General features: G+C 41.7%; 1 protein-coding gene across 4 annotated transcripts; it reads right to left on the bottom strand.

Moving 5' to 3' along the window:
- Positions 1 to 81: 81 nt before the first annotated feature.
- Positions 82 to 16,380, bottom strand: ampd3b (adenosine monophosphate deaminase 3b). Of its 4 annotated transcripts, none has more exons than XM_083666805.1 (16): positions 16,277 to 16,380; positions 15,069 to 15,144; positions 8,047 to 8,269; positions 7,014 to 7,182; positions 6,684 to 6,849; positions 6,266 to 6,485; positions 5,916 to 6,045; positions 5,554 to 5,748; positions 5,163 to 5,294; positions 4,694 to 4,857; positions 3,826 to 3,952; positions 3,411 to 3,574; positions 2,997 to 3,117; positions 2,479 to 2,652; positions 2,006 to 2,116; positions 82 to 1,428 (listed from the first exon to the last, which is right to left on the bottom strand). In XM_083666805.1, exons 2-16 carry the CDS (start codon positions 15,124 to 15,126, stop codon positions 1,252 to 1,254), a joined length of 2,331 nt encoding a protein of 776 aa, XP_083522931.1. In that variant the 5' UTR covers positions 15,127 to 15,144; positions 16,277 to 16,380; the 3' UTR covers positions 82 to 1,251. The 4 variants fall into 4 exon arrangements, with proteins under 4 accessions (XP_083522931.1, XP_083522929.1, XP_083522930.1 ...); XM_083666803.1 differs by having other exon boundaries at positions 15,069 to 15,147; positions 16,277 to 16,376; XM_083666804.1 differs by lacking the exon at positions 16,277 to 16,380 and having other exon boundaries at positions 15,069 to 15,399.
- Between the last annotated feature and the right edge of the window lie 378 nt (positions 16,381 to 16,758).

Here is a 16,758-nt window from a genome sequence, read left to right as displayed (position 1 = left end):
AGTACTGTAATGTTCTGTATTTCTGGTACTTCCAGTCTTATATTCTTGGGATATGAGCTGAACAAGAAGACATGATTATTATAGTATTTTAAGTAACACATTTATTGTCATACACAAATGCATTTCCCCATCTCAGTATAAACATCTACACTAAAGGTAAGTGACATAAACATTGACATGAATGAACATTGACATGAATGTTATTATTATGCATGAACACAGTAAGTAATTTTTACGATGAAATTATGTGTCAACTTCTTAGTAGACTATCTTTGCATCTTTGACCTATTTTCACATAGAAGCACTTAGCCCCTCCGTTCACATGATCCATGGAACAATATCAGAGTACTCAAAAGGATTTTCAAGGACTCCATGGTGGACCTCTTTCACCAAACTGCCAAGCACGCACACACACACAAAGAATCAATAGAAAACAATAGACCCACCTTATTGTAAGAATATCCTACCAACCAATTATTCTTGTTTGCTATTGCATATGTGTGACTGCTCTCAGATTGGCATGACAGCTCTTGGTTGGTGAGATTAGATGAATGAGAATTTTTGAAAGATGTGTGATGCAATAGTGCTCTACTGAGGCAGTATTCTGTTGCTCTTTGGTAGTCTCTTACACTCTACACAACTGGTTTATCAAGGTTGGCATTTATAAAAGGCAGTATAAAAAAATTCAATGCAATGTAATGCAAACAAAAGGAAGCAAGAAGCAATAGACAACATCAAAAACAACTTTGTGTGTGGACAAGCTATGATATAGTTACTTATTTCATTAAAAAAGTATTGAATTCAAGAGACGGCTTTTCCCCATGCAAACCTTTAGACAACGCTTTTGGAAAGGGATATTTCTATCAGTGAATATTACTGACTTCAAAATCAGCTGATAAAGGACAGAGGCCTGTGGGTCCATTGGCAGTTTGCTTGCCATGATGGTGTGAGAGATGGCCAAACTCGGCTCTATGTGATGTATTTCGCACAGTAAGGCTCTATTCATTCATTACTCAGTATCATCTCTCAGTCCAATATCAGTTTTTGGTTGTGGTGTACTACAACCTAGCATCAAGGAGCCCAATTCCAAATCAACATCTTGCGTCTTCCATTCTTGTCAGAGGGCAATGTGGAGCTAATTATCATAATTATCATACTTTTCCAAAATCTTTCAGATCTATAAAAGGGTGCCAGGTTGGAGCAGGGTAAAGAGTAAGCAGTCAGAGGTCACTCTCTGGTCACATGGTTATATCATTCGGCCTGTGCGGCTCCGGCCTCCGTCTTCACTGCCTCCACCAGGAAGCTGAGCTCATTGCACAGGGTCTCATGGCGGTACGCCATGCGGATCTGCGCCACATTGGTCCGCCTAATGTCATTGCCCTCTGGCCCGTCCCGTAGGTAGTTGGCACCGATGAAGTGTTTCTTTTCCTGGCGAGAGGGAAAGGAGGATATGGTACATTATGGGAAGTTTCACCTCGGTGACACAGCATACTCAGGCATGTTTAGGAATATGAACAGGCAGTCAGTGATGGCTACATTCGTCACTAGTAAGGAGGCATGCTCTGCTGAGGAGTTCTCCTGAACTGTTAGCATGAGCATAATTCGAGAAGGTTGAGACATGTTCACAGTGGACAGGCACTAACAGGTTATCTCACTGACCCTTCACTAATTCATCATTTTAGTTCATCCTAGTTCTAATACATGTAGTAAAAGTGGTTAGCTATTCCTGGTCAGCTAGTTAGCTAGTTCATGAGTTGGTTGGTATCAATGAAAGGCACAGTACAAAGGATATTATATTTGTAAGATTCCTTGGTACAGTGGGACTATTAAACGTTGTGGCAGACAGAATATAGTTTAAAGCACAGGTCAGGAGAGGCTAGTGGAGGTAGAAATCGGAGGATGGGTTCATTGTAATGGATGAAATGGAATGAGGATTACATGGAATACCATGTAAGGTACAGTAGATTATGTTGTTGTAGGTAGGGAATATAGCAAGTCACAGTACCTGGTGAGACAGGCCACTCTGCAGCACACTGTTTCTGGCAATCTCACACAAATCACAGGTGCTGAGCTTCCACAGCTGTGCTGCAATGGCATACTCCTCCATCAGGGCCTCCTTCAGCACAAAAAAAAACAAAAAAACAGTTAAGCCTTAGTTGCAACAGATATGGACAGTCTGAAATAATCAAAGCAGCATACTCAAGTGTGCCTAAGTGATTATCTGGGTTAGGTTATCTGAGATAAATGCAGTGGGTGAGACAAAGGCAGGGTTAGGGTTAGAGTTACGGTTAGCTTGCTATGTTGTCTCCAGATGTTTTCATTGTCATTGTATTCTTTGAATGTGATGCAATCACTTTACCACTGTATTGTTCTTTAAGGCCAGTGTTGAGTCAATCAATAAATATTCAATAATATTCTAATATCATTGAGTTAGTTGGGAGTTAACAGGTCTACTCCCTCAGTGCCAGTGGCTCTGACCTTGGTGTAGTGGAATTGCATGGGGTCGTCTGTGGAGAGGGAAACACACAGGCCCTTTTGCAGGAACTCCCGGAGAGGGTTCTTGGAGTACTCCAGGAACAGGCTGTTGTTGCTGAGTGGAGACATGGCGATGGGCACCTGGCACAGGTAGTACAGGTACTGCAGGACAGGACTCTGGGAAAGGAGACGATGGAGAGAGAGACAGCAGTGTGCAGACAGTTAGGTGATCCGGTGAACACATTAGGATGCTCTCAAAGGTTTAACAATTGCCCAGACAGTTTTTGTTACATGCTGTATGTTGCTTTCTTAGATACTGAGTAGTCATATTGTGGGTCTATAGGGCCCTGTTCATTCTGAAAATATGGCCAAAACATCTTGCAGACACTCCACTCCATTTCATATTATGACAGAATCCCTCTCTGAAGACTTTGTCTGCATTCTTTTTCTGTCTATGGGCAGTTTCTACTCAACCAGAGCCATGTCTAAGGCCAGTACTGGGCAGAGTTGCCGTGGATCACCTTTTTCAGGTTGAGGCCGTGGGAGATGTTGTCAGCAGTGAGGAATGCGGAGACCAAGTGGGTAATGGAGCCAGCCTCGCCACAGTGGGGACGGAACTGGAAGGTGTTGAGCCCTCGCTCCCTGACGGAAAACAAAGAACGGTGGAACACATTAGAAATCATTAAAGCCTTGACATATGAGAGAGAGAGATGAAGGCCAGAAGAGATTACAGAAATCTTTACAGTAATGGACTACGAGATTAAGAGCTCATATTACACATTGAGAACAATTGTGTCCAGAATAAAGTTGAGTCACATAATAACCATACAATACTGGAATGACTGAATGTTTCTACTCTACATTTAGAGACATAGCATAAACACATTGTAATACAATAAATGTGTTTTGTGTGGGCAGTGGAAGCAGGGACTTACTTGCGCAGGTTGTTGAGTACCATGATGTTTGCGTACATGTGGAAGAGGTAGTAGCTGTAGGGAGGGTTGTCGTCTGTGGTCCACTCTTCAGGCTTGGGGCTCTTGTAGGAGAACATGTGGTCGCTGTGTTTGGACTCATCATCCACGCTGTCAAACCCAGTCACCTAAAGGAGAGGATTTGTGAGGAGGGGAGGATGTGTGATGATAGCCACCAATGTGTGGTGCACTTTCTGGCACAAAATGGCTGCTGTGCATCACCCAGGTGGATGGTACACATTTAGTAGTAAAAGGGATGAGTTACCCCAATGCAATGCGAAACGCTTTCAGATCTAGTGAAAACGGCTAAATGCTATCCATCACAGGTAATATTATGAATTAGCTGTATGTTGTATTATCCCAACATGCATAACCTTACATATTTCAAGAAGACGTGAATCTCCTTGTTCTTGTGTGGGTTGACTGTGGCTTCAAACAGAGGGAGGAAAACATTCTCCAGCATTTTGGCAAAGTTTGGAATTAACTTCCTTGACCTGAAAATGTCACTGCAAGACAAAAAAAGTATGATTGTAGAAGCCAAACTGATATTTTGGACAAGTCATTTGTCATGTGTTTCATTATAGCTATTGGGAAACTGATGGTAATTGTTATAAATAAAATAGGCAGATTATTAACACACAAGCCTGTGTCTACACCCATCTACACCCACCAGTGGTATGTGCAAACAAGTCAAAAGTCAAATAATAATCTGTAAAAGGGACGACCGCCCTGGTTTAATATGTAACATGTCCCATTTTCCAACATTCCACAGCCATACAGCATTTAACCTGACAAAGAGTGCTATGGTTAAAACAATGTTGTCAAATGTAGGTTAAAAATGGTCGCAACAAATAACGAGCAGTATTTCACTGCTATACTGTAAAAGGATGTGTAGACGGATTTGGTGGCTCCACCTATTTGATTAAAATGTGTTTAAATGTGGCTGAGACAAGTGATATGGCGATCAATGCCCCCCTCTTTCAGCCCGGAATACCTATTCACCGCTCAGATGAGAACACATGCCAGGACAAAGAGAAATAATCTGTCCCTTTACCTCTGTTTTATAGACTAAAGTATTTAAATTAGGAGCTGTTTGCAAGGAGACCAATCACAATTCAGTTTGACTTCAGAGAGCTCATCGCCATTTGTCCCATCAGGGGTAGGGAAGCTCCCCCCTTCAGATGTGCATACTTAATAATTAGGATTGTGTTGTTTTTGTGCACACTTCCTCTCAGTTTAGCACTTACTAGATCCTGGGAACTTGGATCATCCAGCGCATGTTGGGAGAGTACACCTTGTGCTGGATAAACCAGGAGGCCAGGTCCTCCCACTCGTCAGGGGAACGGCCATAGATGGAGAGACGGGGCTCTGCGTACTGGTACTTACTCTCCTCCAGCCCATGAGCCACTTCCTGTCAGAGGAAGTGAACAAGAGGAAGTTTGACATGTCCATGATAAACTTGACAGTGTGAGTCTCATGTCTTATCTTGTGAGTTTCTTATCTCATCATGCATGCAGGTCTTCTGTATATCTCATAAATAATTCACAGTGACTTATTTCAGCTATAAAAATAAGATAATAGTACTATTTCATAAAAGAGTTGTGAGACATCATGCTCTTTATCCATGTATTTACGATGAATATGGCACACTAAAATACATGTACACTACTACATTAAAAGTGGAGTTGATATGGAGAGTTGAATGTCAAACTATACCTTGATGAGGCGGGCGAAGTATTCCCCTTTGATGTCGTTGTTTGTTTTCAAGTAAATCTCTCTGAGTTCGCTGGCCCCCACAGGGTTGTATTTGGAGTTGAACTTGTCAAACCTATGAAATGTTTGTCTTCCCTGATAAAGTAGAATGAGAGGAAGAGTCAACCTTGTCTTCCCTTCTGACATTCAGCATTTTAGTGGCACAGCCTAAAGAACTCTGAATTACACACTGTTGGAAAGTGACATGTATAGTTCCTGATATTACCAGTCTGCAATTCTTAACGCATGTAAAAATGAATATCGTATTATCGTATTATAGAATATTAATTGTGTGGTTTAAGGAGAGTTACATTTTAGACAATAAAACAGCCAAACATTTGTGTAATGTTCTTACAGCGTGCACGTCCAGGGAGTCCACAGTAAGGTCATAGGGATCCATGGTCAGAGTGTCAAACACCTGTTTGAGGGTGATCTTCTGACCGCCCTTCTCCCGCACCACACGGTCCGCCTCTGTCTTGTAGGTGGTCTGGATGAACTTCAGTAGATGCTTCTGGTTCATACAGGCTGCTGCATGGATGTGTGTGTCTACCTGTGGAGTGGATGGAAAGACCAATGCAAAATGTCAGAGATATGCAATTCTTAACTATCACATGGTAATAAAACAATATCATGGGAAATTCCATGTCTGTTTTTTATATGATCTCACTGTTTCTGTTTGAGCTATTCTAGTAGGACTGCATGCATTGAAGTACCAACCTTCCTGACATTGTAAAAGTCTCTGTGAGGTACACTTTTTAGCTCTTTCAACTCAGCCATTTCATTCATCATCTCATGGAGGTAGAACTTGGAGGCCAAGAAGTTCAGACGTCTGTGGCAGTAGGTTTTCCTGTAAGACAAGATGAGATGAATTTATATCATTTTCATTTACATTTTACATTTTACAAATATCAAAAACCATAGCAGAATTAACAATAATTTCAAAGAGTTTAGGAGGAGTAGCGAATTCCCTGTGTTTGAATCCTATGTGTCCACATATCATGGAACATGTTTTTTAACTGTCCATGATAAACTTGTCTTTTCTAATTCTATGTTGTGGATGAACTCACGTTGGCCCATCAACGATCATGGCGAGGACGTGACTCATGTCGATGGCAAATGTCTCCATGTCGGGGTAGGGCAGGCTACGGGGCTGCTGCTGTTTCAGGGCCTCTGCGTTATCGTACACATACACCATACCATCCTTCATCTTAAGCTCATAGTTCAGGTCCTCAGGCATGTCTTCCAGAGTGTATGGGTCCTCCCCCTCAGAAGGGCAAGGGGACATTTCTACAGGTCACAGGAATGAACAAATGGAAAAAGGAAAGGAATAGAAAGTGAAACGATAGTCAGAGAGATAACATGGAGGACCAGACTGACCGTTGTGTGACAATAGTCAAAGCAAACTTATTGTAGAGCTCTTCGACCCAAAATCTGTATTTAAGGAGCCAGTATTCAATTGATGCTGGGGTATGTAATATTCCCTACCTGGCATGACCTCGTCCTCCTCCTTCCACCTCTCATTCTCAGCACTGCGGAGGAACTGGGCTGCAGTTCTGGGGAATCTGTGGTAGGCCAGCTTGGAGTACTTCTCCCTGATGAAGAGAGCTTTCAGCAGGCTTTTAGCTGCCTGTTCATAGTCCTCAACTGTGATCTGAGGAAATAAAAAATACCTAGCATTAAGACCAGTCATTTAAAGATAGTCTAGCTACTTGGAGGAGAACATTGCTGTCGTCAGTTCTGAATAATTACTTTAGTATGATTTCCAGGAATTATGATCTGAAATAATCTAATGTGATAAAATGAGGCACCCCTTACCCCTGCACAGTAATCACCACTGATGGTGACCCTCTGGAACTCTGGGGAGTTTTCCGGGAGGGAGGGTTCTGGGGAGAGCAGAGGGGCGATCACAGACATAGCCCACTCAGGATTGACAGGTAACTGCAGAGCTACTGACTGGGAACGCTTCATCCTGAAACTCTTCTTCCTGCATAGACATATATAGACATATATATTAGATATTTCAGTCTAAGTTTATTATATCCTTTGGGAATAGATGTACTGAAGTAATCATAGAGGATGAAGTGCAGTAAGAATACAGACAATGCAAAAAATCAAGAAAGACCATGGATTTACCAACACAGTCTCCAAATGAATATGTTCTGGGGGATCGTTTCTGCAGACCAAAGAATATGTTCTGTGTCAACGTATTATCTGGCTATACTGGCAGGTAAATACGAAAGGCAGAACGCTGCATACGGAAGTTGGTGGGGTGGTGGAGACATGAACCGCCCAATTTGCAACCTGAACGTTGCTGCTTCAAATCGTGCTTAAGACACATTTTTTAATGCTAACTTTTGCTAATTCTTGTGTTAATAACTTCTTATGTTAATATTTTGCTAATGCCTTCCCCAGACAATTTACCCTAACCTTACCCACTTGAAGTTAATGCCTAATACTTCCTAACCGTCACATAAGTCCAAATTAACATATCTTGCAATTCACGTAACTCTCACACAACGTGTCTTTAGTTTTTGACGTATCTTACAGCACTACAAGTGGTCAACGCTGGTGTAGCCAGATAATATGTGCACACAGAATGTATTCTTTGGTCTGCAGAAACAATCCCCCAGAACATATTCCATTGGAGACTATGTTGGGATTTACACTGACAACATCATGAGTTTCATTCCCTTTTAACTCACTAAAATATTACTTTTATTGGAGAGAAAAATCCTCTTAGAAAATAATGGATGACAACAGAATCTGAGTCATTTGTGCGGCTGACTGAATTGAAATGAAATTGACCTCCAATCACTCAGATGATTCAATCAAGCAACCTGCCACTGACCTCTTGGCGGACTCTTCTGAGTGCTGCTCGGCCATCTCCTTGAGCAGCTCACGCTCTCTGTCCTCATGCAGGCCAATGGGGCAGTCCTCAGGCACGTTGAACATGTCCACGGCATCTTTATGGTCCTCTTGCTTCAGCGCTGACGCATATACCTTCTCCGCCAGCAGACGCACCTGCTCATCTGCCTCGCTCAGCGAGATCTTGGGGAACTGACGTGGCATATCTGTGGGGTTAGAGAAACACAGCAGAAGAACTCTTATCCTCAGAGGTTTTTCCGTTTGGGATTGATCAAGTACTACAGGATGGGCATACTTTGGCCTTTGTTCATTTAAATGTGCCTGTCAAAAACATCAACCACATGCAGTGTCTTCCACTGAATATGGATTATGAGCACATCCTGCTCACGTTTATGAACATCTGTATGTAAATAGGTATTTGATTGGTTTGACGTGTGGTGAGGCATCACTGAGTTTCCACCCTTTTGTAGCTACTTTCTGCAAAGGACCCGCAACAAGGTTAGCGAAAGCAAAGCATTATCTTAGTGGAGGCAGTAAATACAAGCACCAACAGGCTAAATATAACATGTCCTTGTAAACATGTCCTTGAGTGTGCTTAGGTCCTCAGCTCAAGTTTTAGTGGGCCTGCATGTGCTGCTAGCATCATAATCAGTTTAGCGTAAACAAAACTAATCACCAGCTAGGCCTCCCTACACTGTTAGCATGACCTTTGACCTTGGGGAGAGGGGGTCACTCTTTCAAGGACCACACAATAATGAAACGCTTAAAAAGAGAAAAGTGACAAAGACAGATCACAAACTTGGCCACTCTCACCAATTATTTGTTGCACTGGCTCAATAAAGGTAAAGCCACTTTTTGCTGTGATAGATATAAAACACTGATAATGTCAAAAATGTTGAGCGTTACTCATGTGAAAAGATGAGTATAAAGAGTGTGTGAAACGTAGTGTGTGTGTGTGTGTGTGTGTGTGTGTGTGTGTGTGTGTGTGTGTGTGTGTGTGTGTGTGTGTGTGTGTGTGTGTGTGTGTGTGTGTGTGTGTGTGTCAACCTTTGGGTTTGTGAACTGTGGCAGACTGTTATTATGCAAATACTCCTGTTCTGGATGCAAAGAGGGGTTTGATAACATGGAGCATGTTCAACTACTGCACCACAGTTGTAGCAAGAATCTCACTGAATTTATTCTCCAATTTCGCTAGTTATTCCCTGAAAAAGTACAATGTACCGTTGTTTAAAGGGGCAGTCTGGGATTCAAACAAAAACAAAGCAGTCACCCTTCCACTTCTTTTGGTAAACAGCTGTTGGATGGGGCTGGAGATACAGAACTATGAATGCAAGGACTGATCATACATGCGATCAAAATTACAGTTTTAATCATGTTTTGAATCTATACAGTGTTTATTTACAACTACATTGTTTACACACAAGACAGTTGTTTACACACAAGACGGCAAGACAGTTGCTAAGCTCATGAGGCATTTATAAGTTATATTCTTCAAGAATCAATGGCCTATACCATACATTTAAAATTGATGTACCAATCCCAGGTTGTCCCCTTATGTTGGGAGGTGTAATTTGTTTACACTTGATGTGGTTACTTACTGTGGTGCTACTGTTGCTAACTGTCACAGTTTCACAAACCCACTGTTGTGCAACAAGCAGTTTATGCGCTGTGGCACAGTAACAATCTCATTAAGGAAGTGAAGGGTTAACTAATATGATTATTTGCAGACCATCGTTTCCCAGGACCTTTCAGTGGGAAAATGTTTTAATGTTCATTCATCTTTCCTACAAGCCTTACAGTGATTGTATTCCCATTTGTAACCAAATTATTCTGCTAATTCAAGTATTGCTTTGACCTCATATTTGATGCTACTGGCCAGTTGATGGGTCACACACTGTTTGGCTATTGATGTTTGGAACGTGGCATACACATTCATGTGACCCCCCACTCAACAGAATTGTAGCTGTGTTCTGATTTTATTACCCATGTCACCACCATGGCTATTAATACCAGTGCCACTGTTAGCATAGGAATTGAGATTGGGTTAGTTGACCAGTTCCCCAGTCAGGCTTCATGGGTACTGATGTAAACTGCCAAGCATGGAAAGGGAACATTCAGCACCACTGTATCAAATGACAAACACACTGAGAGCCGTGCTGTTGACTCCGCTTCCACCAAATGTTTGGCTTCCACCAAATGTTGACATGGAACTCAATCCATCTAAGAGCTTTCAACAGTCTAGGCACCTTCAAACATGAGGCCTTGAACATTTCCCCCCCCTCGAGGGGACATCTTCACCCTATTTCTCGCCCGGCGCCTCTAGGAAGTTTGCATTCCTGACAAGTCTTCCCAGCCGGTGCACACTGCCCCTAGAACAGCTGGACAGTGTCATGGAAGACCCCCTGACCCACATCCTGTTTATGGCAGACTGGCCTATATACAAGACAGTAATCAATTTATATTAGGACAGTTCTAAACTGTGCCATGAAAGACCGTGACAGACCTTGACACCATGCCAAAAAATGCTAACACGTGACATCAAACTTTCGACTCACCCCAGCTTATTGTTAGTAGTGTCATCCTTTCCTCTGAAAATACCCTTTTTTAGCTTTGGCTATTGTCAACTATTTACACTTTTCAGGGTCACCTGATCCCTGCCCTAAGCCATAAGCATTCACTGACTCACTATGATTACTCATAATTGTCATCACACAACAGCCCATTGTCATCACACAATAACGTGGCTCTCTCTCTCTCTCTCTTACCTTCACATGCGTGGCTCTCTGGCTCTGTGTGGTGAGTCTTTATCTCCCAGTAGTCTCTGTTGTGAATCTCAACAATCTTGTAGTGACTCTGGCAATCATTGCTTTGATGCAAAGGCTCTCTATATTGACTCTGTTTGCTTTGACTCATTGCCGCTTTGTTACGACTCTACTTTTTTTTTATTATGTCTCTGCTAGTCAGTGTTGTGTCTCTCAATCTCATCTGTGATTTTGTCGGGTCTGACTCTCTGGATCTGCTGTTACTTTTTTTTTTTGTCTATCTCAAGCTCTGCTCTGTTGTTCATCAAGTCCTGTCTCTGTATGACAGAGCAGCTGGTTGTTGCTGTCTTGAGTATCCTTCTGCCCCTCTATTTTGGGAGGCTGGGAGCGTCATGGCAGCAAGGCATATATACCACTCATCACTGTACAGTACTATATACCAGAATGTGGCTTGGGTTTCCCTGGCTAAACAAAGATCATGCCATTGGCTTATGTTTGTTTATAAAGCACTTCTCCAGAAACTACCATCGTACCCTACTTTTGAACCCTGCTTTTCACAAATGATCACAAATAATCTCAAGACTGGCTTAGGTTTCCTATGCTTCCACAATTTCTGAGAGAACGGCTTTTAGCGTTCATGCCCCATCCTCTTGGAATGGCCTGCAGGAGGCTTGACTGAAGCGAGAGTCATTGGTCATCTTAGGGCATTTCAAAAGAATGTAATCATTCATTGAAAATGGTGACTGTTTTAGTGCGTCCTTTGTTGTGTGATTTTTGTCTGTTATCCACATTGCTTTTTTTAAATCTAGGTTGTGCTTACGTCTCATGGGTTTATATCATTGTTGTCTTTTTTCCCATTCATTCTTTTGTAGACTTCATATTTTTTCCCCCTCTGCTTTTATTCTGTTGAAATATTGTATGTCCGTCTGGATGTTTCTTTTAAGTCTTTTCTGTAAAAGAGACTTAGGTCTCAGGAAGTTCACCCTGTTTAAATAAAGGATAAATACAAAAATAAGCCAAGCTGGTATGTCACAACTAGCTCTCATCACGGGGGTGAGACAGCATACTCACTGACTTAGATTGGGTGATGGGGGTGAACATAATAGTCTGACCCGTGTAACACTGTAATAGTCCGAAGGGTAGAGGACTCAAGTGTGGACAGTGTGGATTTAATGCTTCTCTGACTAGATCATCACCTACAGGAGGCGTCCCTTCCTGCCTTTGATCTGCTAGCCATGTCCCAGAGGGAGGCTAGCAAGACGCCCAGATAAAAACAAGACATGGCTCAAATCAAGTCATGGCCAGAACCATGAGCATAACACCTCCGTCCTTCACTATGTTTGCCAGACAGTTTAACCAGGACAAGGACACACTGTAACTTTTGGAACACTAGGTACCCATAACAACATGCTGCACTGAATGAAACACATTGTAACAGGATTAGCTACAATGTTACAGTAAACAGCAGTCTTTTCCAATTCCGCATTTTTTGATTGACCTTGGCAAAGAATACTGGAGATTACAGGTTCCTGTCACAGTCTCCTAGCTCCTAGCCCTTACTGTCAATACAGAAGCAAAAAACATTATGCCTGTGGTTATACTTAGATCACCCCTTGGGACATGTTAAGAACTATCTGTGCTGTGTAGCAAAAACAGTAGTGAAGTAACAGGGAGTGGAGAGGGGCAGAAGCACAACAGAATACAAACCAAGCTAGCCATAGACAGCAGGCATTGACATGCGAATTACTTATTATGAAAACATCCAAAGTAAGTAAGTATGTAGGGAGTGATACACACTCCCACACAGAACATTACAAAGCTGAGTCAGTTGCAGTCTGTTTACCTGTTCAGTGTTGTATTCAGTTGGTTGCTAAAAAGTAGAGTGAGAGCTGCTCCCTCAGGGGAGTTCTATTTGTTTCTCTTTTTTTACGGCTGATCTGTGTCTCCCAGCTTCTCCTCTGTTTGCAGGTAAGCCTGACGCCTCACAAAGTCTTTTTCTGGCCCATCCCATTCAGCCCTGTGAGCCTGTTCTGTCATGCCCTCCCCAACCCAAACCTCCCTCATTATTCCCTCATTCCCACTGCAAGCCACACACAACCATTGTTATTGTTTCCGTAACGTTATCATTGGAATGGTATTACGTAAGGCCTATAATTGTTTATGCAATGGATTAACACTGCAGGGACGATACATACAGTATGGTAGTCTTTATTATTCTGTTGTGTACGCATTATAATGGCTGCCTTAAGAAAAGTGCTACATGTATAGTGATTTGCCCAACTTGAGTAGCCACTGAACAAAAAAACAATGCCAAGGACACTATTACAATTGTTCTATCTGTATGGTTTGTTTGCATATGCTGTATATTGTTTGTGCTGCTGCAGTGGCATTTGTATCATATTCAGTACTCTGGGATGATACCCCACCTTTTAAATACATGATGGAAAAAAATCCTACTTTTTAACAACGACAGCATACTCTAGACTCACACATTAGGCATGGGCGTACTGTAGGTTTTACACGCTTGAGCTCACTACAAACCGGTTCTAGCATGTCACTGTGCCAGCAAGGCCTCTAAATTTAGGAAGGAAATGAAGGGGCTCTTCAAACAATCAGTGAGAGAGAGATAAGGGAACCAGCCTCCTGATCACCCATTACAACTCTATTCTAGAGGAAGTGTTTAGGGTTAGGGTTAGGGTTAGGGTTAGGGTTAGGGTTAGGGTTAGCTTACCACTGTTGATTGAGTATTGTGGTTATACTTAGCTAATGACAACACATACATAGTCCCCCTACCTCAGGGTACCAAAAGTAATGGAACAATTGGCTTGACAGGGGTTTCTGGTTAGTCAGGTGTGTTCCGTCACATCATTTGTACAGGCATAAGAGAGCAGTCAATGTCTAGTATTGATTCTAGGCTTTGTGTTTGCCTTTGTTCAGAAGGTACTTGCTGTGCAAGGAATTCTTGGCCTTTTGAATTAGGCCTAGTCTAACCACACACAGATTTGACATTGCACATGCATTTTTTCACCCTTCTCCTGATGTGCGCACTTCTGTCAAAGTATGCATTACTGTATCCCTTCACACAGCAGCGGTGGAGCGATAAACAGTAACATTTGTCTAGAGCTGTGGAATCTTCTGTGTCTTCAGGATTGGCTGAGTAGAATTCTTTCCTTCTGTATTTGAATTAAGTGTGATTTGCTAATTACTTTGTCAGTTATTGGTAGAATAAGTGGGATTGTTTAGTCTGTCAATTTCTGTCTAGTTTCTGTTTTCAAAAAAATCTATTATTGTTTTAAATAGATTGACCATCTGACTGTGTTTGAAGGTGTTGACTGGTAATTTGTGGGATAATCACTCTCTGTACAACTGTTGATAGGTGGGAGGGGCTTACACCTCTGCTCGGCAATCAGCAATTTGTGAATTGCCCTTTTAAGTCTCACTGATCTGACAGTACCAACTGTAGCGTCAGCCTCTTCTTCTCAGCCTCTGCGCACGAAGACTTGGGTGCACAAAGACAAGGGAGTCTGTGGGAGTCCATTGAGGTAAAAATGCCTTGTAACACTATTTTGAAAAATTATTTTGGAGCACAGTTTTTGGGAAATGCATATATGCTCCTTGTTCTTTGATAACAGATAAAATAATGGATAAAGATGTTAAAAATGTGAACATTTGTGGGAGAGTTTTTCATCATTCTGCTGAATCAGAGGATGCATCACAGTGTAGGCTAAAATCATGTTATACAGTCAAGAATGGCGATGATGATTTAGAATGAAATCATATCTTCATAATTCAATATTCGCCTGATATTTTTTTATATGGTAGCATACCCATGTACATTTATGCCAACATTAATCATTTACAGTTGTGATGTGAATTAAACCAATTTCAGAGCACGTGTTAAAATTCATGTTGAAATGTGACGTAAACATTTTGTAAATTATTTTGATATTGAAATATTGTCTTTGAAAACAAAAATAACATGTCATGTCAATTGCCCTTATGTAATCACTTTGTGCCCTGCCAGTGGAGCACTTTATAACAGGCACTCAAAGAATTTCAGTGCAGGCCTGGTAGTACTGTATATTCTTCATGAGCTGAATGCAGCGAAGAAGCTGCTACAGTATATTTCTCTTCTCTGAGCAGGGTCGTGTTATTGCATACTGAAATGTGTGCAAGTGCTGTATTTTCACATTATGTGCATGTGTGTGTGTCTGTACATGCATGTCTGTCTCAACAGGCTCACCTTTCCCAAAGTTGGGAGTGGACTGCTGCTTGAAGAAGGGCGTATCTCTCCTGCTCATCTTGCTTGGTGTCTGGGCCTACTGGACAGAATATGCAAGGATCACTTAACCTGAACAACAGAAGTAAAGATTTTAACAACTACAAATCAACATAGAGCAGCAAAACAGATTTCATTAGTGAGCAATGCATAATCCACATAATAGGCCTACTGGTATGATACTGCTAACTGTTAGACTTACCCATATAATATAGTCTTATACACTGTTAGAACTTGGCTATGTCTGCTATTTGCCACATTGTAACTGCATAGCTTTAAGAGGAAACAGGAAAAGGAAATGTCAAGACGCTATTTCCCAGTATGAATTGTGTTCGAAAATAAAGGACAGTAACAATTTCTGTGTTTAAGGAATCTTTTACTTGTGTTTCAGGCAGCAGAGCAAGTCCATGCTCTGGGCCCAACCCTGTGTTCCAGCTCTTCCAGTATTTTACCCATACCAACCTGTATGTTAATTGGTTTGATAGTTCTTGTCACTCTTAACTTGATCACTCGCCATCACTGGGGGTGGTGAAAACCATTTCCAAACCTGTTTTTCAACAGTCTAAACCTTACACAATGTGTGTAAGGTGTCATGTTCATTTGGGTACTTCCTGATTGTTGCAGTGTTTATAACAGTGCTTCCTCTCCATATATTATAGACATAGGTTGCCTATAGCCGAGAGTTAATAGAGTTTTGTGTTAGCTGTGTCTCATACAGTGGTTTTGCTATCTTCCCTCCCAATCTCTTAGCTCTCTCAGCCAACAATTCAAAGCCATTTATGGTGTTTATTTCTCCCTCCGACTTCAGTGGGCAGGGCAGATCCTGTTCCTTCACTAAAGAAATACCCGCCCTAGCCTGGACACTGGAATCTATCTGTAGCCTAGCCAAAAATAACGTGTAAGTGAACTAACATGATTACACTCCGATGACAGAGACTGGGAATTACTGGGAAAGAAAGAGGTGTGACTTATTTTGCCATAGTTCAATGCAGTAGTTCAATGCAGCGTACCACAGCTGTATGACAAAATGTAACACACAACAGGTAGTAACATGCAGGGGAGAGAGAGAATACGAGGTTAGTAGCATAAGGTGTGTGTCCATTATATCAACATAGATGGAGAGGGATTTTAACAGTTTTAGGTTCAAAGCTACATCACAGCAGTGCACTTACCTTTTCTGCTCTTGCAAGTGGAAACACTAGTTCTGAAGGAAGCCACTAGTTGTGAGTCGGCACTGTGACTGGAGATAAAGTGCAGCTGTGGTGGCAGCTTCTGCTAGTGAAAAGGGACACAGCTGGTTAACTCTTTCACTGCCGGTCTTGAAGAGGAAACCACCTGGTTTTACAAGTATTTATGCCATGAAGCAACTAAAATTAAAATAACAACAATGCTTTGTTTAATTGGAGATGACACACCAGTGACCACATGCAGTCTAGCTTACCACTGTTGATTGAAAGTTTGCCTGAAAGTGTTAAAATGAAGCAAACTGTATTTCCTTGTTTCCTTGTTATTTTTTAAAACCAGTTTTTAGAAAAAAAACAAAAAAAAACAGAACTATTTATACACCATCACATACTTCCCTATTTAGTCATAGCTTTCTCATAAATGCCAAGTCATTGCTTGATTGGTTTAACAGCGCAATAGGATCTCTGTC

Source organism: Argentina silus (genome assembly GCF_951799395.1).
Source record: "Argentina silus genome assembly, chromosome: 3".
Taxonomy (NCBI): Eukaryota; Metazoa; Chordata; class Actinopteri; order Argentiniformes; family Argentinidae; genus Argentina; species Argentina silus.
The sequence above is the reverse complement of the archived record's forward strand: the minus strand, read 5'-3'. Positions and strand labels throughout refer to the sequence as shown.